Genomic DNA, 24,751 nt, shown 5'->3' on the forward strand with positions numbered 1-24,751 from the left:
GGAAAATTGAGAGTTACCTCTATAGTAGTCGCGGTTAGCGGTTGAGTAGTTCCTTTGACCCGCGTTGCGGAATGGTCTCCTTTCTCGCGCTTGGGGGGTCTGGTTTTGAGGTCGCTGGTATTGCGGTGTGGCAAATGTGTCCTCTGGCGCTGTTGCTCTGCATGCGATGGCGATGTGGCCTCTCCGGTTGCAACGGCGGCATGTAGCGTCTCGGAAGGGGCATCGATGGCGCTGGTGATTTCCCCGGCAGCCCGCGCAGGGGGCTGGGTGAGTAGCTCTCAGGTGTCTCGGCTGGTCTTGCACCAGGAGGCAGTTGTCTCCGCTGGAACTTTGTTGGCTGGGGTTGTCTGTTTCCACGGCGCTGGGAGACGCGGAGTCGATTTTTGCAATGATTTCTCTCCTTCCGTGCTCTTTCAATTCTCTCGCCGCCGCGTCGGCTGCTTCTGCGGTTTGCGCCAGTTTAATTACGGTTTGTAGAGTCGGCTCTTCTTCGATGAGGAGTTTATTTCTCACCGTGTTGCTTTTCATGCCGAAAACCAGGGCGTCGGTGAGGCGAGCTTCCGGGTCTTTAAACTTGCATTGAGCAAGTACCGTTCGCAGCCGCGTTGTAAACTGGCTGATCGACTCGGTTTCCCTCTGAACCATCATGTGGAATTGATGCCGAAAAACCATGGCTGGTTTGGTCGGCTTGAAGTGGCTCGCCAGTTTTTGTTGTAGGACGTCCCACGCTGTGGCTCTTGCTTGTTCTGGTTCGGTGAGAGTTTGGGCTAGTCTGCGGATTTCTGCGCCGCAGTAGTTAAGGAAAATAGCCCGTCTGCGATCGGCTTCGGCGTCCTGCATTCCCGCCGCCTCGAGGAAGATCTCGAAGGTGGCCATGTACTCGTCCCATGTCGATTTCTCGGGATCGAAGAGTTCCGGAGCCTGGCCGATCTGGATTTTGTCCATGTTGCACGCGAAGTTTCTTCCGTCCGTTCGTCGCCAGTGAAGTAGACCCAGAGACAGGGTTTGGAGCAATCGGTACTTTTATTCAGCTCAGAGAATAAGTGACAGCTCAGCAAGGTAAAGTGACAATTCAGCGAGTACCGACTGACTCTGGTTGGAGAAACCGCTCCTTTTATATATTTGCGGTTCCCGCCAAAGCCAGAGCCGGCCGCGTCTGAGCCAATCAGGAGCGACTTCCTGCTTGGGCTCAGACAGCGCTGAAAGAGGAACAAACTATTTACAGAGTTACAAGGTAGCCATTACAGGATACAACACCCTTCATGGCATCGGACCAGTATATTTCCGGGACCGCCTTCTGCTGCACGAATCCCAGCGACCGATTAGGTCCCACAGAGTGGGCCTTCTCCAGGTCCAGTGTTCCCTCTAATATTTTTTTTGGGTGGGCGGAAAAGTATAGTGTCTGAGCGGCAGTCCCTTTGGGACTGGGCGGCACAGAAATAATAAATAAATAAACAAACAAACAAACAAACAAATAAAAAACCCACCCTGTTTTGACTCAGAGAATTTCAAAATAAAATACTGTACTGTGTGTCTATAACAGTGAGCTCATAATAGGGCAACTCTATCAATATCAAAATGCCACTTAAATAGTTGAGCTAGTTTCAAACTAGATTTTGATTTTCTTTCTCTCTTCCTTACTCCCATTCTTTTTCTTTCTCTTTTCCTTCCTCTCTTTTTTCTATCTGTTTCTCTCTCTTCCTCTCTTCCTCTCTCTCTCCTTCCCTCTCACTCTTTCCCTCTCGGCTTCTGGGCAGATTTGGAAAACTCTGAGTTGATGATGCTTTTTAAGTGAGCGATTGCTCACTGCTCAGCTTAGAGGGAACTATGTCCAGGTCCCGTCAACTAAACAATGTCGGTTGGTGGGCCCCAGGGGAAGAGCCTTCTCTGTGGCGGCCCCGACTCTCTGGAACCAACTCCCCCCAGAGATTAGCACTGCCCCCACCCTCCTTGTCTTTTGTAAACTCCTCAAAACCCACCTTTGCCGTCAGGCATGGGGAAACTGAGATATCTCCCCCGGGCCTATACAATTTATGTATGGTATGTTTGTACATATGTCTGCTTAATAATGGGGTTTTTAAAATATTTTAAATTGTACATTATTAGATTTGTTATGAACTGTTTTATTCTGTTGTGAGCCGCCCCGAGTCTACGGAGAGGGGCAGCATACAAGTCTAATAAATAAATAAATAAAATAAAGAAATACTCAACATTGATTAACATTCTTTCACATCTCCAAAACATCTCTTGAGAGGCTGGGAACAAAATAAGGACATTGTTACATCCAAGGGACTTGAGCTGAAGAGGTATTAACTACCGGGAAGAGCCTTCTCTGTGAGGGCCCCGACCCTCTGGAATCAGCTCCCACCGGAGATTCACACTGCCCCCACCCTCCTCGCTTTCCGAAATAGTTTAAAAACTCATCTTTGTCGCCAGGCTTGGGGTAATTAGATCTTTCCCCTGACCAACGAATGTTTTTAGTGTAATTTTTGGGTGAATGTTAATGAATGTTTTTTTTAAATGTTTTAGAATTTTTAATTTTTAAAAATTGTATTAATTGGATTTATTGTATTGTTATGTCTACTGTATATCCTGTAAGCCTCCCCAAGTCCTCGGAGAGGGGCGGCATACAAATCCAAATCCAAATCCAAACAAACAAACAAACAAACAAACAAACACACACACACACACTCACACACACATACATTATGTAATGTATATTACTTGTGGAATAAAGTTAGCCTCTACATGACACCCAGACCAGGTTATCTGTGAGACCACCTTCTGCCGCACGAATCCCAGCAACCGGTTAGGTCCCACAGAGTTGGTCTTCTTCGGGTCCCGTCAACTAAACAATGCCGTCTGGCGAGACCCAGGGGAAGAGCCTTCTCTGTGACGGCTCTGACCCTCTGGAATCAGCTCCCCCCCGGAGATTAGGACTGCCCCCACCCTCCTGTTTTGCTGCTGACAGATTCGGCCAGTGAATTAGCATCTGAAGAAGGAAGTGTCTGTGAGATGGCAGAGTGGGGGCTGGCAGGCAGCCCAGGAAGAAGCCAGTCCTCATTATCTTCAATAGATTCTGATGAGGAAATAATGATAGACCCACGCATGCATAGAGCTATGCATAGGAGAGAACAGCTTCAAAAGTATTACAGGCGATAAGAGAGTCCACCTGTGGTTGGTGGGGTTCAAGTAATTAGGGCTGCTGTTAAATAGGCAGCGTGCCGGCCTTGCAGTGTGGAAGATTATCTGATCGTACTTGTGGACCTTGACTTGCCGTTCAGGATTGTTCTCAGGACTCTGTGTTTGGATTTCAGGACTTTGACCATAAATCATAGTGAGTTTTACAACGTCTAAAGAGTAGTGGCTGTGACGAATTCCAGTTACTGGTTAATTGACTGGAGTTTTATTGTCTTTTTATCTCACTGCATTCAAGTGTGTTTTGTCTTTACAAGGAATCCCTTTGAATTTAAAAAGGGAGTTTTGCTTCTATTTTTCTTTGGATAAAGAAAGTATTGTTGCATTGTGCCATGTGTGTGTCTGTCTTGGTTACTTTAACCTTTAATTGAGGGCTTGTGTCATAAGCCGGCAGAACAGGTAGTAGCAGTGGCAGAAGGCTCCGCCCACCCACCTAGATATCAAATCACAGACGTCAAAACTCAGAGTCAGCATTAGGCATCATGTGCAGAAATGTTGTGTGTGTGCTCCCATTCCCAAACTGGTTTCAAAGGTAAGTTTCCTGATAGGCGACCATGTCCCATTCACATAAGATTCGACCAGGCTTCCCGATTCACAAGGAATGCCCTGTACTGCACCTAAACTTTATAGAGATTGTTTTTATTTATTTAATTTTTTCAGACATTTTTATTGAATTTTCCATTAAACAACATATGCAGCATACCGTTCGAAAACATAGTCAAAAACATCAACACTTACAACAATCAACGTAAAACAAAACAAAATAAAATAACAAAAAACAATACAAACGAAAAAAATATATTAAAGAATAAGTACATATTATATTAATCTTATTTCATGTTTCTTGGGTAATAAGAAGGGATTAGAGAGACCAAAGACAAAAGTTTAGGTTTCATTTGTCCTTCGGCTAATAGTGTGTTATCGGTGTTCCATCATTCTTTTGGTTATTTAAGAGTTTATCTACCTGTTTATTATTTATTTACCGCCTTATGTTGAGGTTATCTTTGTTATTAGTAACTTAAAAATTATTATTTCTATATATAAAGTACATATGTATGTATGCTTAAGTTCATTGTAATTTTCCAAATGAAATATTAGATAGAAAGGAAACGATAATCTTATTCTTATCTATAGAGATTGTTTTTAATGGGAAAAAATATAACTGAAATCTGGCTTGTTTTCAGAGAGAAGTATAATGAGTTCTCCCAAGACTTCCACAGGGCCTTCTTGCAACAGGATAAACACAAAGAAGGCCTCATATCGGTGGATAACCTACGTAAGATACTGGAAGACTTTCAATGTCCCCTTGGCTATGAACAGTACAGTGAACTTCTGTACAGGTTGTTATATTTGACACAGCTTTAATGGAATTAGACTTAGTTAGAAAACAACAGAACGTCTATACAATCGGCAGACTTAAGAACTTGGTCGAGGCCAGGGGTAGGCAAAGTTGGCTCTTCTATGACATCTGGACTTCAACTCCCAGAATTCCTGAGCTAGCACGATTGGCTCAGGAATTCTGGGAGTTGAAGTCCACAAGTCATAGAAGAGCCAACTTTGCGTACCCTTGGTCTAAGCTACACCCATGATATCTGTGTTTCGCTGCATAGAGGCAGTGTTTATTTACCTTGCTAGCTTGAAGATGTATGAATTTCAACTCTCAGAGTTCTCTGTTATGGGAGTTAAAATCCACACATACTCAAATTGCCTAGATTGAAAAATCCTGGCTTAGAGAATTAGACCATGAGTCATTTGTTTGTTTGCCCTTGATCTCAATTATTAATCCATCAGTTTATTGACACTTCATAAGAAAAAACTGGAATATATTATTTCACTAATAGATTAATATAAACCACAAATACTTTGCAACTGTGCATATTATTTATAACCTTTGTCCTGCAGACATATCTGCACAGTTTCTGCAAATCTCACTTTACGGTACTCGACTGCAACAAATTAAATATCTAAGAAAGTCGTCAAATTGACTTTTTATTTAATTTCATGATTGATTTCACACACACTGCACAAAAACTGATGAGAGAAGCAGTCCAAGTATTTGAAAAAGTTCCAGAGAAAATGCTTTGGCCTACAATGGTTGGCCTGATAATGTTTAATGTAGTTTAATGTTTCCAAATGTAAAATAATGCACTTGGGGAAAAGGAATCCTCAATCTGAGTATTGCATTGGCAGTTCTGTGTTAGCAAAAACTTCAGAAGAAAAGGATTTAGGGGTAGTGATTTCTGACAGTCTCAAAATGGGTGAGCAGTGTGGTCGGGCAGTAGGAAAAGCAAGTAGGATGCTTGGGTGCATAGCTAGAGGTATAACAAGCAGGAAGAGGGAGATTGTGATCCCCTTATATACAGCGCTGGTGAGACCACATTTGGAATACTGGGTTCAGTTCTGGAGACCTCACCTACAAAAAGATATGGACAAAATTGAACGGGTCCAAAGACGGGCTACAAGAATGGTGGAAGGTCTTAAGCATAAAACGTATCAGGAAAGACTTAATGAACTCAATCTGTATAGTCTGGAGGACAGAAGGAAAAGGGGGGACATGATCGAAACATTTAAATATGTTAAAGGGTTAAATAAGGTCCAGGAAGGAAGTGTTTTTAATAGGAAAGTGAACACAAGAACAAGGGGGCACAATCTGAAGTTAGTTGGAGGAAAGATCAAAAGCAACGTGAGAAAATATTATTTCACTGAAAGACTAGTAGATCCTTGGAACAAACTTCCAGCAGACGTGGTTGGTAAATCCACAGTAACTGAATTTAAACATGCCAGGGATAAACATACATACATCCTAAGATAAAAATACAGGGAATAGTATAAGGGCAGACTAGATGGACCATGAGGTCTTTTTCTGCCGTCAGTCTTCTATATTTCTATGTTTCTATTTCTCATTTCCTGAAACCACACAGTAATAATAATAATCTATTATTAAACATTTGTGGAAATACATGCATTTTGTATAGCAAAAGAATGTGAAGTTTTTTGTGTGAGCCCAAGGACTGTGTGATAGTTAATTGAGGCAAACAACACAAAGGGACTATTAAAAGTAAAACACATTTACCTTTCTAAGCTAAAGTAGGCTTAAAATGGCATAAATTATGCAGGAATGTGAGATTCAGGCAAATTTCACTCCCAGAGGAGTGAAAGTCCCCCAAAATTATCTTTTTTTCCTGTTTTTAGAAGGATGACTGGAAAGAGAAGCCCAGCCTAAACGGAATCTTTTTACTTTACCTTAAATCGCATGATTACGCTCCTTTGAATTAAGCTTGCAACAAGAGTTTTTGCTGCCTGCTCTTTTCCTCAAAGACTTTCTGATGATAAATACTTCCATTCATTGTAAATTTTTTTTTTTTTTGCAAACTAGTCTTTTCTAGATGGAAAAGAGCCTCTTCTCTCCACCACCCTGCCTTAAATAATAGAGCAGATTAGCATATGCATTTGGTTTTATTACTCAAATGTTAATACCGACTTGGCAATTTATTCCTCCCACTGAAGTGTGTTGATTATTTCCTTCCCCACTGTTTTTCTGGTGTTTGAGCCAGCTTGACACAGGCCTATGGTAAGCATTGCAGCTGCAAGAGGCAAACACAATGCTCTCTACAGGGCTATGGGGAGCTCAGAGCCGCTAATATTGGGGGCTCTACATTTTTTTTCTTTTTGCATTGTGGCACCTCTTCATTAAAACGGCTTCCCACTCATCAAGTATGCCATTCTGGCAATGATCTTTTTTTATATTTAAAGAATGCCCTGTAACTGTCTTTCAGTGGAAACCAAACAAAAATATGCTGTTAGATTGCTTGTTGGTGCAGTGATGGTGAACCTATGGCATGGGTGCCACAAGTGGCACGCGGAGCCATATCTGCTGGCACGCCGGCTGTTGCCCTAGCTCAGCTCCATTGTCCATGTGTGTGCTGGCCAGCTGATTTTTGGCTTGCACAGAGGCTCTGGGAGGGTGTTTTTGGCTTCCAGAGAGCCTCCAGGGGGATGGGAGAGGGCGTGTTTACCTTCCCCCCAGCTCCAATTTTCAATATCAACTTTATTTGATTAGTCAATCGACCATATCAAAGCGAGAAAAAGGACCACATCGGTCGTCATCAAACTGTGACTGGTTAAAATACAATACAATTGGCTAAAATAGAGGGGATTTGAATAAATAATAAGTGGCATCGGACCAGAATATCTCCGAGACCGCCTTCTGCCGCACGAATCCCAGCGACCGATTAGGTCCCACAGAGTGGGCCTTCTCCGGGTCCCGTCAACTAAACAATGTCGGTTGGCGGGCCCCAGGGGAAGAGCCTTCTCTGTGGCGGCCCCGGCCCTCTGGAACCAACTCCCCCCGGAGATTAGAACTGCCCCTACTCTCCCTGCCTTCCGTAAAGCTCTTAAAACCCACCTTTGTCGTCAGGCATGGGGGAACTGAAACACCTCCCCCAGCCACGTACAATTTATGTATGGTATGTTTGTGTGTGTGCTTGTTAATATAGTGGGGTTCTTTTTAAAACTATTTTAAATACTTAAATTTATTGAATTTATTTGGATTTGTACGATTGTTTATATTTTTTTCTTGTGAGCCGCCCCGAGTTCGCGGAGAGGGGCGGCATACAAATCTAAATAATAAATAAATAAATAAATAAAATGCAGTATAATATGCTAAAATTGAGTAGTAAAACATGAGAATATAACTCGTGCAAAGGATTATATTAAACAAATCTAAGATACTGATATAAAATATTCTTAAGTGAGTTCATCTCCTTTGCATGCCACCCCAATATGTTCTATAAAACGTATTCTCATCTGAACAGCCCTGACTATAAACATAGCGGTTCTGGGGAGGGCGAAACACGAGCTAACTGGGCCCACCAGAAGTTGGGAAACAGGCCGTTTCCAGCCTCCGCAGGGTGGAGGAAGCTGTTTTCGCTCTCTCCAGACATTGAATTATGGGTTTGGATACTCACACATGTGCGATAGCGCGTGCCCACACTCTTTCGGCACCCTAGGGAAAAAAGGCTTGCCATCCCTGGCCTAAGGGATAAAATGACCCCAGTCTTGAGTAATGAAGCCCTTAAATTAACTCTGCTTCCAGGAGAGTACATCATACCTCCATAAAGGTGGCAGCATCATTTGGAGGCTATTTTTTCACCTCTAGCCTGGGAGGTTAATACCTCTGTGTATTAACCAGGTCCAATCTTCCTGTTGTCACCAGTTCACAGAAAACCAGTTTCGGGGTCATGTATCTTAGATGGATTTCAAACACACATCTGGTTCTTTTTTATACAATACAAATACAGTGATCCCTCGGTTAGCGCGGGGGTTACGTTCCAAGACCTCCCGCGCTAACCGATTTCCGCGTTATACTGGATGCGGAAGTAAAAACACCATCTGCGCATGCGCGCCCTTTGTTCCATGGCCGCACATGCGCAGAAGGTGGAGCGACGCAAGTTCGGAGGCTGGCAATGCAATGGTGATTTTTCCGGGCTCCTCGCCGCTACCCACAGGGCAGCGCTGGCGGCAATGGCAATGGCAACCCTCCCTCCTTCCCTCCTTCCCTTCTCTCCCTCCCTCCCTCCTTCCCTCCTTCCTTCCTCTCACCGGCTTTCTTGGGGCAGCGCTGGCGGCAATGGCAATGGCAACCCTCCCTCCTTCCCTTCTCTCCCTCCCTCCTTCCTTCCCTCCTTCCCTTCTCTCCCTCAGTATGACGTCATCGGGCGGGAAAAACCGAGGTGTAGGAAAAAAAACGCGGACTTATTTTTTAATTAATATTTTTTGAAAAACCGCGTTGCAGCGTTTCGCGCTAATCGAGAACGCGCAAATCGAGGGATCACTGTATAGGAAGAAAGGAGTTCAATGGTATATGTTGTAAATGGCTCTGGTGCTACAAAATGGACCTGATCCACTCTGTATACCGGAACACTGCTCAAGTCAAGCAAAACTACGGATCTGAATATAAGATGCACTACCTATGATCTTTCATGAAGACCTTTGACACGTCAGACTTTCAGTCAATTTAAACAGACTCTCAAGATAAGATCACAAAACTGGTCTAGTCAATATTGTGAGGTATTCATAATTCTGTTATAGTGACTTCTTGGAGTTCCCACTTCAAAATGAGGTATCTTGCCCAACTGGTTCAGTGTCTCCCAGTAAGCATCCATGCCCAATGGGGGACTGGAACTCATAGCTTCTTGGTTTCTAACCCAGCATCTTAGCCTCTAGCCTTCTACCGCACGAATCCCAGCGGCCGATAAGGTCCCACAGAGTTGGCCTTCTCCGGGTCCCGTCGACCAAACAATGTCGATTGGCGGGCCCCAGGGGAAGAGCCTTCTCTGTGGCGGCCCCGGCCCTCTGGAATCAACTCCCCCCAGAGATTAGAACGGCCCCCACCCTCCTTGTCTTTCGCAAATTACTCAAGACCCACCTTTGTCGCCAGGCATGGGGGAGTTAGGATATTCCTTCCCCTAGGCCATTACAAGTTATGTATGATATGTTTGCGTGTATGTTTGGTTTTTATAATAAGGGTTTTTAGTTGTTTTATTAAATTGGATTGTTACATGTTGTTTTTTTATCATTGTTGTTAGCCGCCCCGAGTCTGCGGAGAGGGGCGGCATACAAATGCAAATAATAATAATAATAATAATAATAATAATAATAGACCAATTTTCCTCATCCTCAGTCACTTTAACATGTACAGACTTCAACTCCCAGAACTCCTCAGCCAACATGGGGAATTCTGGGAATTGAAAACAGCTCATCTTAAAGCAGCTGAGATCAAGAAACATTTCCCTACACTACACTGGCTCTAGGTTTAATGACCAATCTTATCTTTGGATCCAGCTATTAATCACTGAGATAGTAGTATAGGTACTTAAGTTTAGATTCAGTTTAGATTCAGTGAGAGCAGTCATGGGCTTCCCTAAATATGCCCATGTCACACCAACACTCTGCAGTCTGCATTGGTTGCCGATCAGTTTCCGGTCACAATTCAAAGTGTTGGTTATGACCTATAAAGCCCTTCATAGCACCGGGCCAGGTTATCTCCGGGACCGCCTTCTGCCGCACGAATCCCAGCGACCAATTAGGTCCCACAGAGTTGGCCTTCTCCGGGTCCCGTCAACTAAACAATGTCGTTTGGTGGGACCCAGGGGAAGAGCCTTCTCTGTGGCGGCCCCGGCCCTCTGGAACCAACTCCCCCCAGAGATTAGAATAGCCCCCACCTTTCTTGCCTTTCGCAAGCTTCTTAAAACCCACCTTTGTCGTCAGGCATGGGGGAATTAAGATATTCTTTCCCCCTAGGCTTCCACAATTTATGTATGGTACGTTCGTATGTATGATTGGTTTTTAAAATAAGGGTTTTTAGCTTCTTTAGTATTGGATTGTCGCATGTTGTTTTTACTACTGTCGTTAGCCGCCCCGAGTCTACGGAGAGGGGCGGCATACAAATCCAATAAAATGAAAAATGAAATTATCCCTAGGATTTCTATCCAGCGTCATATTCCAGAAGATATGCAAGGCAGAAATTCAAAAGTTAAACAATCAGATTAAATGTATGCAAATAGATAATTGCTTATTTCCTAGTATTTGTAGCTGAGCGCTATGAAATACAAAAACAAAACATAGCCTTCAGCTGGCAGGCAAGAGATAAATATGACTGCCAGTACGTGTTTGTAGCCCTCAAACTGTATCAGAACTGCTACTGCATTGCTAGCGAATATTTTAGAAATAATATTTAGGAAATAAATCTTCAGTCTTATTTTTCCCTCCTCAGTTTAGGAATTAATATACAGGAGAACAAGCTCTCGTATTTTGATTTCATAAGAATTATTGATGACCACGCAGCGTTCAAATACAAGAAGAAACATGTTGTGCCTCCCATAGCACCAGTCAGCTTTGTGCAACTCAGCATAGATGAAGCTATGGCTAAAATAAAACAGATGGTTACGGATTCCTCAGATTTGCTGTACAAGGTGAGTCCTGTGCAATGAGAATTTTAGATTTTTTTTAGAATTTTATTTTATTGGCCAAGTGTGATTGGACACACAAGGAATTTGTCTTTGGTGCATATGCTCTCAGAATACATAAAAGAAAAGGATACATTGGTCAAGACTCAATGTGGTACCACACTTAATGATTGTCATAGGGGTCAAATAGGTTTGCCTATTTGCCGATGATTCTAAAGTGTGCAATAGGGTTGATATTCCTGGAGGTGTCTGTAATATGGTAAATGATTTAGCTTTACTTGATAAATGGTCAAAGCAATGGAAACTGCAGTTTGATGTTTCCAAATGTAAAATAATGCACTTGGGGAAAAGGAATCCTCAATCTGAGTATTGTATTGGCAATTCTGTGTTAGCAAAAACTTCAGAAGAGGAGGATTTAGGGGTAGTGATTTCTGACAGTCTCAGAATGGGTGAACAGTGCAGTCAGGCGGTAGGGAAAGCAAGTAGGATGCTTGGCTGCATAGCTAGAGGTATAACAAGCAGGAAGAGGGGGATCATGATCCCGCTATATAGAGTGCTGGTGAGACCACATTTGGAATACTGTGCTCAGTTCTGGAGACCTCACCTACAAAAAGATATTGACAAAATTGAACGGGTCCAAAGACGGGCTACAAGAATGGTGGAAGGTCTTAAGCATAAAACGTATCAGGAAAGACTTCATGAACTCAATCTGTATAGTCTGGAGGACAGAAGGAAAAGGGGGGACATGATCGAAACATTTAAATATGTTAAAGGGTTAAATAAGGTTCAGGGGGGAAGTGTTTTTAATAGGAAAGTGAACACAAGAACAAGGGGACACAATCTGAAGTTAGTTGGGGGAAAGATCAAAAGCAACATGAGAAAATATTATTTTACTGAAAGAGTAGTAGATGCTTGGAACAAACTTCCAGCAGACGTGGTTGGTAAATCCACAGGAACTGAATTTAAACATGCCTGGGATAAACATATATCCATTGTAAGATAAAATACAGGAAATAGTATAAGGGCAGACTAGATGGACCATGAGGTCTTTTTCTGCCGTCAGTCTTCTATGTTTCTATGTTATAGGGGTTAAATAAGCAATGAAGAAACAATCAATGTTAATAAAAATCTTAGGATACAAGCAACAAGTTACAGTCTTACAGTCCTAAGTGGGAGGAAATGGGTGAAAGGAATGATGAGAAAAACTAGTAGAATAGAAGTGCAGATTTAGTAAAAAGTCTGACAATGTTGAGGGAATTATTTCTTTAGTAGAGTGATGGCGTTCGGGAAAAAACTGTTCTTGTGTCTAATTGCTTCAGTGCCCACCATCCATGCCCACATGGAGAAACGGAAAATTCTATGATCCAACCAGTGGTAGGGTTCAATTTTTTTTTTACTACTGGTTCTGTGGGCGTGGCTTGGTGGGCGTGGTGTGGCTTGGTAGTGGGGCTGGGGAAGGATACCGCAAAATCTCAATTCCCTCCGCACTCCAGGGGAAGGATACTGCAAAATTATTACTATTATTATTATTATTATTATTATTATTATTATTATTAATTAGGTTTGTATGCCGCCCCTCTCCGAAGACTCGGGGCGGCTAACAACAATATAAAAAGACAATGTAAACAAATCTAATATTAAAAGACAATCTAAAAAACCCCAATTTAAAGAACCACTCATACATACAAGCATACCATGTATAAATTCTATAAGCCTAGAGGGAAAGGAAATTTCAATTCCCCCATGCCTGACGACAGAGGTGGGTTTTAAGGAGCTTGCGAAAGGCAAGGAGGGTGGGAGCAACCCTGATATCTGGGGGGAGCTGGTTCCAGAGGGACGGGGCCGCCACAGAGAAGGCTCTTCTCCTGGGTCCCGCCAAACGACATTGCTTAGTCAACGGGACCTGGAGAAGGCCAACTCTGTGGGACCTAACCGGTCGCTGGGATTCGTGTGGCAGAGATCATTTTCTTCCGATCAGCTGCGACTCGGGAGGCAGAGAATAGATGGGGGCGGGACCACTCAGAGGTGGTATTTACCGGTTCTCCAAACTTTCCGCTACCGGTTCTCCAGAACTTCCCACCTCGGGATCCAACTTGTGTTTCAAGGAGATGCCAATCACATAGAAAATTGGGCCAGGGCACAATGCATAACAAGATTCCAGAAATGGTGCTAAGAAAGTGGACCTGGGTACAAGTTTTCTGGCTTCTGTTGTGTCTAAGGAAGTGGGTCTATTTCTCACCCTCTCGCAGGATGCTACCTTCTCAGACTTAGATCTCCCTACTGAATCCTGGACAAAAGAGTTATTCATATCTGCTTTCCTTGGAGAAGACCTCCCAAGGAGACAAGGCCATGCCTCTAAGACTATGAAAACACACATTACTTCTAAACAGTTGTTAGAGTAATAACTTCATCTTAAGGCTTAGATTTGTGGTGCTTGTGATGTTCTGATCCTGCTGGGCTATTTCACTGCCAAGCTTCCCAGTTCATTAAACTCGATTGTGGGTGGGGAAGCGAACACGCTTCTAATTCAGGTTGTATCATGTTGGACCCAAAATTAAAACGTGGTGACTCAGAGCCATTTCTTTCATTTCGGTGAAAGGATGCTGTGTGTTTTGCATTTGGTCAGCAGTCAAGAAATGGATGGAATCTGTCGGGACTCTGTCGGGATAATCTAAAATATTTTCTTCCCTTTATTACAAGATATCACCTCGAGGCTTGACTACTGTAACGCTCTCTACATGGGGCTACCTTTGAAAAATGTTCGGAAACTTCAGATCGTACAGAATGCAGCTGCGAGAGCAATCATGGGCTTTCCCAAATATGCCCATGTTACACCAACACTCCGCAGTCTGCATTGGTTGCCGATCAGTTTCCGGTCACAATTCAAAGTGTTGGTTATGACCTATAAAGCCCTTCATGGCACCGGACCAGATTACCTCAGGGACCGCCTTCTGCTGCATGAATCCCAGCGACCAGTTAGGTCCCACAGAGTGGATCTTCTCCGGGTCCCATCAACTAAGCAATGTCGCCTGGCGGGACCCAGGGGAAGAGCCTTCTCTGTGGCGGCCCCAGCCCTCTGGAACCAACTCCCCCCAGAGATTAGAACGGCCCCCACCCTCCTTGCCTTTCGTAAACAACTTAAAACCCACCTCTGCCACCAGGCATGGGGGAATTGAGATCCTCTTTCCCCCTAGGCCTTTACAATTCTATGCATGGTATGTATGTATGTATGTTTGGTTTTTATATTAATTGATTTTTAATCATCAATACCAAATTACTCTTGTACACTGTTTTATTGTCGCTGTTAGCCGCCCCGAGTCTCTGGAGAGGGGCGGCATACAAATCCAATAAATAAATAAATAAATAAATATCATAGAATCTGAAAACCATAAAACAAAGCATTTATCGAGGCCCCATTAGAAGGCAGAAGCATAGTATATCAAGCATAGCATATCAGCTACTTTATTAGCACCAGCAATAACACTTAGACTTATATACCGCTTCACACAGTAATGGGCTGCTAGTATGATCCTTAATTACTTTTAAAACAGGAAATAATTAAATAGTATGTTTCTACCCATAAACGCTTCAAAAATTTTAATCATTATCTAGAACTGAACTTTTTAGCAGTTAAATAAAATTGAGCTACTTGCCTAATCTGTTATCACACTGAACCTTCAAATGTTACTGTGTTCCTCAACAAATAATGCTTTCTATCATTTGTTGCTATTTAAATAATGTACCTTAATCAACTGAAAAAGAATCCAAGCACCTATTTGAAAACTTATCTTGGTGGGTAAGCCACTCCCACCCAGTCACATGACATTTAAGCCACCCCCAGTCACATGATTGTCAAGCCACTCCCACCTGGTCTCATGACTGGAAAGCCAGTCATACCTTGTCACATGATCATCAAGCCACATGCATAAAATAAGCCATGCCCACAGTGTAGCAGTAAAATTTTTGGCAGCCAATCACTGGCTTCAAAGTGTGTTAATTTGTAAGCACATTCCACACATATCTTCCTCAAGGCCACAGCCTAGGTTACCAGAGCCGGTCGGAGAGGCATGTTCTCTATAGCCCGAGGAGGAGGGGGTCCTAGTTGGGATGCAAATTACATGGAGCAGAGCTGACTCTACTTGGGTAGATGCCGACATGTTGTTCGTAATAAATAACTGGAACATGTTGTTCCTAATAAATAACTAGATTTCTTTTGAAACTTGGCTTGAGGTTCATGAATTAAATAGGTCATCTGTTGGAGCGCTGACACAGTGCTTTACAGCCCTCTCTAAGCAGTTTACAGAGTCAGCATATGTCCCCCAACAGTTTTACAGTTTTTCCCCATCCTCTGCTTAAGTCACAGGCATAGGAAGGCCTTATCTGCCTGGATAGTCCAGATAGAATAAACTCCCTCTCGTTGTGGGAGTTGCTTTCGCACATGAATGGACCCAGATTCGATCCTGCAAAGTTACCATATTTTTGGAGTATAAGACGCACCTTAGTTTTGGGGGAAGAAAATAGGGAGAAAAAAAAATCTATCGGCTATTCATCTGGCTAGAGCCCTTAGTCTGGTCAGCTTTGGCACATTATTTTATCCCCTTGGGTTAGGGATGAAAAAGAAATAATCTTCAGAGGGAGTAGCAATGAAAACAAGCCTTCAAAAACTTAGGGCTGGAAAATTTTTTTTGGAGGGAATAGCAATGAAAAAATCCTGCAAGCGGGAAGATTGTTAGCACCTCGTTAGGGCTGGAGGAAAAAAAGCTTTGAAAAGCTACATTCGGAGTATAAGATGCACCCAAATTTTCAGCCTCTTTTTTGGGGGGTGGGGGAGATCTGTCTTTTACTCGGAAAAATACAGTAATCTGGGACATATATATTTGCTATCTCCAGGACCACCTTCTGCCGCACGAATCCCAGTGACCAGTTAGGTCCCACAGAGTTGGTCTTCTCCGGGTCCTATCGACTAAACAATGTCGTCTGGCGGGACCCAGGGGAAGAGCCTTCTCTGTGGTGGCCCCGACCCTCTGGAGCCAACTCCCCCCAGAGATTAGAATTGCCCCCACCCTCCTTGCCTTTCGCAAACTCCTCAAAACCCACTTCTGCCGTCAGGCATGGGGGAATTGAGACATCTCCCCCAGGCCTATATAGTTTATGCATGGTATGTTTGTGCATATGTTTTGCTTTTTAAATAAGGGTTTTTTAGAGTTTTTAAATATTAGATTTGTTATACATTGTTTTTATCATTGCTGTAAGCCGCCCCGAGTCTATGGAGAGGGGCGGCATACAAATCTAATTAATAATAATAATAATAATAATAATAATAATAATAATAATAATTATTATTATTATTATTATTATTATTATTATTATTATTTATTGGATTTGTATGCTGCCCCTCTCCGCAGACTCGGGGCGGCTAACAACAGTGGTAAAACAACATGAACAATCCAATTAATAAAAACAACTAAAAAACCCTTATTATAAAAAACCAAACATACACACAAACATACCATGCATAACTTGTAATCGCCTAGGGGGAAAGGATAACTTAACTCATCCATGCTTGGCGACAAAGGTGGGTCTTAAGTAATTTGCGAAAGACAAGGAGGATGGGGGCCATTCTAATCTCTTGGGGGAGTTGGTTCCAGAGGGCCGGAGCCGCCACAGAGAAGGCTCTTCCCCTGGGGCCTGAGGCTCTTCACTCTTCCCCTGGGGCCCGCCAAATAATAATGATAATAATAACAATAATAATAACAATAACAATATTATATTTGCTTTCATCCATGGAGCCAAGTTTCTTTGCACAGTCCTATATACCTGCCAAGGAGGCTTGTGCTTGCAGTTAATCTCAATCGATGCAATGTTCAAATTAAATGAATGGATGTTTAATTCACACATGTTTAGAAATGCATGCAGGAAAGTTCCCCCAGCTGTTCGGAGCTCTCTCCATATCTCAATGCCCAGGGCTCGCCGGCTGAGTCGGTTGCTATAGGCAACTGTTGTAAACAGCCATCCCTTCCCTCCACCCGGCGAAATAATAATCCTGCCGGGAGAACAGGCTGTTAAGTCAGCTCGGCTCATAAAATGCTGGGATGAAATTTCACAGGGTTCTTGGTATGTTGCCTATTTGTTGAAGGAAAAGAAGGCTGCGTGCTGTCTCTTATTCTTAACATTCTACCTGAGCTTTTTCTACAGAGGAATAAGATTTGTCCCAAGCCAGCTTCGTTTTAGCTACTTTTTTCTTGTTTCTTCCCTGCAGGCCTTCTCTGCTTTTGACAAGGACCGAACTGGGACAGTTTCAACCCTTGAATTCCGGCAGGTGCTGCACAATTTCTGTTTCACCCTTTCCGAGAAGCAGTTTAACCATCTTCTGAAACTGCAGCGACTTCGTGGCGAGCACTCCATTGACTGGAAACATTTCCTGCAAAAATTCAACCTCCTCTCAGAGGTAAGGCTGCCATTCGCTCCTACCGTGCGTGGGAGGGAAAGAGCGGTGGAAGCAACCGGGGCGGAAACAGCTTTGTTTTGCAATAATGTTAATTTGAGAAGTGAACAATATTGGTTTGTTTCCAAATGGCTTGAACTCACAAGGCCAGATCAGGAAGCAAAAGTGACCCTTTGCGAAAGCATGATCACCTACTTATTCCCTATTGAATTTACTTGGCTCAGCTTTTCCAATCCAAAGCACAAGGGGCGGAAAAAGCTTTATTTTGCAATAAGGATCGATGTTAATTTGAGAAGTGAACAATATTGGTTTGTTTCCAAATGGCTTGAACTCACAAGGCCAGATCAGAAAGCAAAAGTGACCCTTTGGGAAAGCATGATCGCCTACTTATTCCCTACTGAATCTACTTGGCTCAGCCTTTCTAGTCCAAAGCACAAGGGGTGTGTGTATGCGTGTGTTTAAACTTTATCAAGCATCCCCTGGGTTTAAATAAATGGAATGCAATTTGTCTGGATGGGAGGAGACTGATCCAGGTTATATACACTGCTCAAAAAAAATACAAAATAAAGGGAACCCGTAAGAATCAGAATATAACTCCAAGTAAATCAAACTTCTGTGAAATCAAACTGTCCACTTAGGAAGCAGCACTGATTGACAGTCAATTTCACATGCTGTTGTGCACATTATTATTATATGCTGTCTTATTATTGTTGTTAGCCGCCCCGAGTCTTTGGAGAGGGGCGGCATACAAATCCAATAAATAAATAAATAAATAAACATTCAACTTTGTACACAACAAAGTAATCAATGAGAATATTTCATTCATTCAGATCTAGGATGTGTTATGTGAGTGTTCCCTTTATTTTTTTTGAGCAGTGTATATTTGTATTAGCGGATTTCTCCCGGTTCGGACCTGTTCACCTGAACCAGTAGCAGCCCGCTGGTGATGTCACGATGACATCACAGAACCGGTTCGGTCAGTACTGGTCCGTGGGTGCCGCCATCTTTTTTTTTAAAGAAAAATTGGATTTTTGCGGGAATGGGGGAATTTTTTTTCCTTCTGAGCATGTGCAGAAGCTGAGTTTCTGGCACTGCAAGCATTGCCATCTTGGTTTTGGGATAAGATAAGTTAGAACCTACCCTGGATTTGTATGTCTGGGTACATTCAGGGGAAAGCCTTCTATTAAGGCGGCAAGACCTATTCTTCCCATGGACTGATTGGAGGACACGTGGAAATTTATTCCCATCAAAGAGAAACGAATTTTCTTCCTTATTCCAATCTCTTTAAAACAGGGATACTTTTTTACCTATTTCGTTCACTTGAGTGATTTCCTGCTTAAAGCATACTGAAAGGCTATACCACTTCTCACCCCTACAAGAGGTCACTCTACTTCTAAGCCTAGAAAATCTGAACCAGAAGTGGGTTCAGCAGGTTCTGACCAGTTCTGGAGAACCGGTAGCAGAAATTTTGAGTAATACGGAGAACTAGGAAATACCACCTCTGATTGGCCCCATCTCCATCTATTCGCTGCCTTCTGAGGCCCAGCTGATTGGGAGGAAATGGGGATTTTGCAGTATCCTTCCCCTGGAGTGGGGAAGGAATGGTGATTTTATAGTCCACCGAGTCACACCCACAGAACCGGTATTAAAAAAAAAAAAAGAATCACACCACTGATCTGAACATATATACTATATGTAGAAGTGGTTAGTATATTTAGTAGTATATACAGTGATACCTCGTCTTACAAACCCCTTGTCATACAAACGTTTCGAGATACAAACCTGGGGTTTAAGATTTTTTTGCCTCTTCTTCCAAACTATTTTCACCTTACAAACCCAAGCCGCCGCCACTGGGATGCCCCACCTCCAGACTTCTGTTGTCAGCGAAGTGTCCGTTTTTGCGCTGCTGGGATCCCCTGAGGCTCCCCTCCATGGGAAACCCCACCTCTGGACTTCCATGTTTTTGGGATGTTGCAGGGGAATCCCAGCAGTGCAAAAATGGGTGCTTCGCTGGCAACGGAAGTCCGGAGGTGGAGTTTCCCATGGAGGGGAGCCTCAGTGAAATCGCAGCATCGCAAAAACACGGAAGTCCGGAGGTGGGATTTCGAGGACTTCCGTGTTTTTGCGATGCTGCAATTTCGCTGAGGCTCCCCTCTCTGGAAACCCCACCTCCAGACTTCCGTTGCCAGCGAAGCACCCGTTTTTGCGCTGCTGGGATTCCCCTGCTGGGATTCTCCTGCAGCATCACAAAAACACGGAAGTCCGGAGGGGGGGTTTCCCATGGAGGGGAGCCTCAGGGGAATCCCAGCAGCGCAAAAACAGGCGCTTTGGCTGGCAAAACGGGTGAGTTTTGGCCTTGCACACATTAATCGCTTTTCCATTGATTCCTATGGGAAACATTGTTTCGTCTTACAAACTTTTCACCTTACAAACTTCGTCCCGGAACCAATTAAGTTCGTAAGACAAGGTATCACTATACTACTAAAGCTCTTGTGATTGTTTGTAACCTTCAATTGGGGGAAGTTGCATCAGAGGGCAACAATTTTTGAATCAGAGTACCTCAGATAGGCTAACTTACAACCCAAATCAGGGACCCACAATTCCTGTGGGATGGAAATTTGGCAATGTTATTTGATCAGTGCAGGGGTGGCTTCCATTTACCTTTGCCACCGGTTCGAATGGCGATGTTTCACGCTCATCCCATCATGTATTTTAACTTCCGCACATGCTCACTACCCCGATAGAGCCCGAAACACAGCTGAGGAGCTGGTCAGCTGTGTTTCGGGAGAAGAAATAAAGCTCAGGATTAACCCACGGGCAGTTGGGAGGGCTTTTTTTCAAGCCACCCGAAGATGGAAAAAATTCGCCAAAAAGTCTAAAAGAAAGATGGCAGCGCCCACAAACCAGCACCGACCGAACCAGGTCTGTGACACCATTGTCAAGTCACCAACCGGTTGCTAACGGTTCAAGCAATCAGGTCCGAACCTGTAGGAATCCACCCCTGGATCAGTGATGCCATGTTTCTGCGCTGCCATGATCGGCCATACTCATGTGATTGACATTTCCAATGCTCTCTCCCATTAAAGTCAACAGAAAATCCGGCAGGTTGTTGCTCCTACTCCCACTAATTTTTTAGCCCGTCAATGTTCATTCTGTTTCTCTATTTAGGTAGGCAAATATCTTTTGAAACAGTGACCCAACAATTGTCGAGTTTCCATTAATGGGGTGTTTATTATTATTATTATTATTATTATTATTATTATTATTATTATTATTATCATCATCATCATCATCATCATCATCATCATCATCATCATAAGTTTTAGCCCTATTTCTTTCCTAATTACATGAGAAATTAACCCTACACAGGCTAGCACTCAGACATCCTTTCAGAATTCTTCATCTAAGGGAAGATTAAGTTTCCCACCACTTCTGAATCCCACCACGAACCTCAAGAAATGTTCTGTACTCTAGCGAAACCAATAAACCAATAAAAAAATCTTTGCTAAAGAATCAGCTGTTCTTTAATCTGACAAATATACTACCTGAGGCTACTGCAGTATATAGCTTATTTTGGCTGATGCTAAAAAACCTATCAAGGACTGGAGGGGGGAAGTCAAGGAAATACTCCAGAATAAAGCAATGGCAACTTATTTACTATCGTGTTTCCCCGAAAAGAAGACGCTGTCTTATATGAATTTTTGCTCCAAAAGTTGTGCTACGTCTTATTTTCGGGGGGTGCCTTATATTTCTCAAATAAGAGAAATTCACAGGCAGAAAAGCTGACACCCCCTAAGAAAGTGTACCGTACGGTACACTGATTACGGTACGGTACCTGTCAGTATGGCACCCACACACACAAACGATGGCACTTATATGGTCCAACAGTATACTCCCGCTATTGCAGCTTCCGGCCACCGGAGGAACTACAGTCTATGCATTGTAGTAAAGACTGTAATGGCGGTGAGACAGCAGCAGACTGTGTCTGCTGTACTGGATGGTACAAAGCGATGGAAGGGGCCAGCAGGGGACGCCACATTATTACGGTACCGCTATGAACAGCTTTGAATGGTACTGTAAGTTTTTCCACCGTACCACCGTATGTAAACTTGACTACGCCTTATTTACATACGTACCACCGTATGTAAACTTGACTACGCCTTATTTTCAGGGGGTGCCTTATATTAGCAAATTCTGCAAAACCTCTGACATGCCTTACTTTCGGGGTACGTCTTATTTTCGGGGAAACAGGGTATTGTTGAGGAAGCTACAAGGGGATATCCGGATGGTTACGCAGAGCCCAACTCACCTTGAGTTAATTTTTTTTTTTTAAAAAAAATTCATTTATACTTCTTTCTTTAACATCCATAGGTACTTGGTGAACAGTGTATTGTCCTTGAGTGAATTTTTGATGAAGCTAGCTAAGCATTTGGGACATTATACAGCCATTTCATGTAATTAATGGCGTAGGTTATATGGTTAGACTTTACGTCCAAGGTTTATATGTCAGATCAAAACTGACTAATGTCAAGTAGATCTCAGACTATAGATTCTGCTTCTTTCCACCACCAATAATTTTGTCTGAAACTGATAATGTGGAAAGTCAAAAGAGAGACAATTCTGTTAAGGAAGGCTGCTGTAAAACAATCTTCCTGGGGTATATCCTAGTACAATGGTACCTCATGATACAAACTTAATTGGTTCCAGGAGGAGGTTCGTAAGGTGAAAAGTTCATAAGTTGAAACAATGTTTCCCATAGGAATCAATGTAAAAGCAAATAATGCGTGCAAATCCTTCAGGAAAATCCCAAACTTTAGAAGGGAGGCGAACAGAGGGCAGGGAGGAGCAGCTAAAGGGGGCGGGTGGAAGAAGCAAGGCTAGGCTAAAGGGTGAGTGGGAAGGAAGAAAGGCAAGGGGGCGCCACTCCCTTTTCTTTCTTCAAAAGACACCCTTTCAGTGCCTTTGCAAGCACCTTGTTCTCTGCAAAAAATTTCCTCCCCCAAGCCGCCCCTCCCTCCTCCCTTTTCTTTCTTCAAAAGACACCCTTTCAGTTCCTTTGCAAGCACGTTGTTCTCTGCAAAATGTTTCCTCCCCCAAGCTGCCCCTCCCTCCTCCCTTTTCTTTCTTAAAAAGACACCCTTTCAGTTCCTTTGCAAGCACATTGTTCTCTGCAAAATGTTTTCTACTCCAAGCCGCCCCTCCCTTTTCTTTCTTCAAAAAAGGGGAAAAAAAGAAACCCCTTCATCCCAGCAGCAGCTGCTTGGGTTCGTAAGCTGAAAATAGTTCGGAAGAAGAGGCAAAAAAATCTTAAACACCCGGTTCGTATCTTGAAAAGTTCATTAGAAGAGGCGTTCGTAAGATGAGGTACCACTGTATACTGTATACCAGAGATCTCCAACCTTGGCAACTTTAAGACTTGTGGACTTCAACATGCAGAATTCTGGGAGTTGAAGTCCAAGTCTTAAAGTTGCCAAGGTTGGAAACCCGTGCTGCATATAACCTTTTTCTAGCTTAATGATCCAGAATTCAGCCAAATGCAAACCAAATGTGCTTATTTGTATGTTTTTATTTTATTTATTAACAAGGCTTATTGGCTGCTTCAGTCTGCTGATTTTGAGCAGCAAAGAATGGGACTAAAAATAAAGAAGTATCTAATCATTTTTTTAAAAAAAATATCATACATTGAAGGGGCACAAACAGGGAATTACATTCAGTGTAATAAACAGGAATTACATTCAGTGCTATAAAAACAAGTTCATCATCTCCAGGGTGATTCTTAAATAATATTTTAATAAAAAGTCTGTTGCCTAATGGAAGAGGGAAAGACTAGCCCTTTCTGGCCTTTAATATGATTTTCCTGTTGATCTGATTTGGGAGAACTTGGTAGAATTGAGTGATGGGGAAGATGAAATAAATATTCCGGTTCCATAGCCATTAACACAAATTAGCATAAATAACAAAAGCTGTTATTGAATACAAGGGAGTGGCATCTTGTCAGCAGAAAATATCTTCTTTTGGAAGGGGGGGGGGACATACTAGGGACCGAGCTATGCTAAAATCCCTTTCTTGCATGTGTGTTTCCTACATACAGAGCAACACATTTTTTAAAAATAAAATGTAAACGTTTAGTGACACAATTCACCGTGGGAAATATTCTGATACCTATTTCATTGGAATGAATCTCCTTGAGGACCTGCTCTTGACACAGTCCCAATTGAGGACAATTTTCTTACGCTCTGTGCCTATCGTGAAAGTACAGGTAGTCCTCGACTTGCAACGGTTCATTTTGTGACCGTTCAAACAGCACTGGAAAAAATGGCTTATGACCATTTTTTGCACTGTATGAACATTGCAGCGTCGCCATGATCATGTGATCAACATTTAAATGCTTGGCAACTGACTCACATTTATTTATTAATTGGATTTGTATGCCGCCCCTTTCCGTGGACTCGTGGATATTTACTGTATGATGGTTGCAGTATCCCGGGATCATGTGACACCCCTCTCCCTTTTGCAACCTTCTGACAAGCAAAGTTAAAGGGGAATCCAGATTCACTTAACAATCGTGTTCCTAATTTAATAAGTGCAGTAAAGAGGTTAGACTCACGTAACAAATTTCTTACTTAGCGATATTAAATTTGGGGCTCACTTGCGGTCATAAGTCAAGAACTAAAAGATGAAGAATACAAATTTATTTATTTGTTTATTTGTTTGTTTGTTTGTTTGTTTATTTATCTATCTATCTATGTATCTATCTATCTATCTATCTATCTATCTATCTATCTATCTATTTATTTATTTATTAGATTTGTAGCCACCCCTCTCCGAAGACTCAGGTCGGCTAACAACAATATGAAAAGACAATGTAAACAAATCTAATATTAAAAACAATCTTAAAAAACCCAATTTAAAAAACCACTCATACATACAAGCATACCATGTATAAATTCTATAAGCTTAGGGGGAAGAGAAATTTCAATTCCCCCATGCCTGACGACAGAGGTGGGTTTTAAGGAGCTTGCGAAAGGCAAGGAGGGTGGGGGCAACTCTGATATCTGGGGGGAGCTGGTTCCAGAGGGTCGGGGCCGCCACAGAGAAGGCTCTTCTCCTGGGTCCCGCCAAACGACATTGCTTAGTTGAG

At 42.8% G+C, this 24,751-nt stretch overlaps 1 protein-coding gene across 3 annotated transcripts in view; it reads left to right on the forward strand.

Moving 5' to 3' along the window:
- Positions 1-24,751, forward strand: part of EFCAB6 (EF-hand calcium binding domain 6) — a 175,646-nt gene that overhangs the window by 107,026 nt on the left and 43,869 nt on the right. Inside the window, exons 23-25 of one of the 3 annotated variants that reach the window (XM_070755297.1) lie at positions 4,383-4,538; positions 10,973-11,171; positions 17,425-17,613. In XM_070755297.1, the coding sequence (XP_070611398.1) occupies positions 4,383-4,538; positions 10,973-11,171; positions 17,425-17,613 (544 nt within the window). The remainder of the gene's footprint in view (positions 1-4,382; positions 4,539-10,972; positions 11,172-17,424; positions 17,614-24,751) is intronic. The other 2 variants (XM_070755298.1, XM_070755299.1) reach the window with 2 other exon arrangements.

Source organism: Erythrolamprus reginae, chromosome 6 (genome assembly GCF_031021105.1).
Source record: "Erythrolamprus reginae isolate rEryReg1 chromosome 6, rEryReg1.hap1, whole genome shotgun sequence".
Classification (NCBI taxonomy): domain Eukaryota; kingdom Metazoa; phylum Chordata; class Lepidosauria; order Squamata; family Dipsadidae; genus Erythrolamprus; species Erythrolamprus reginae.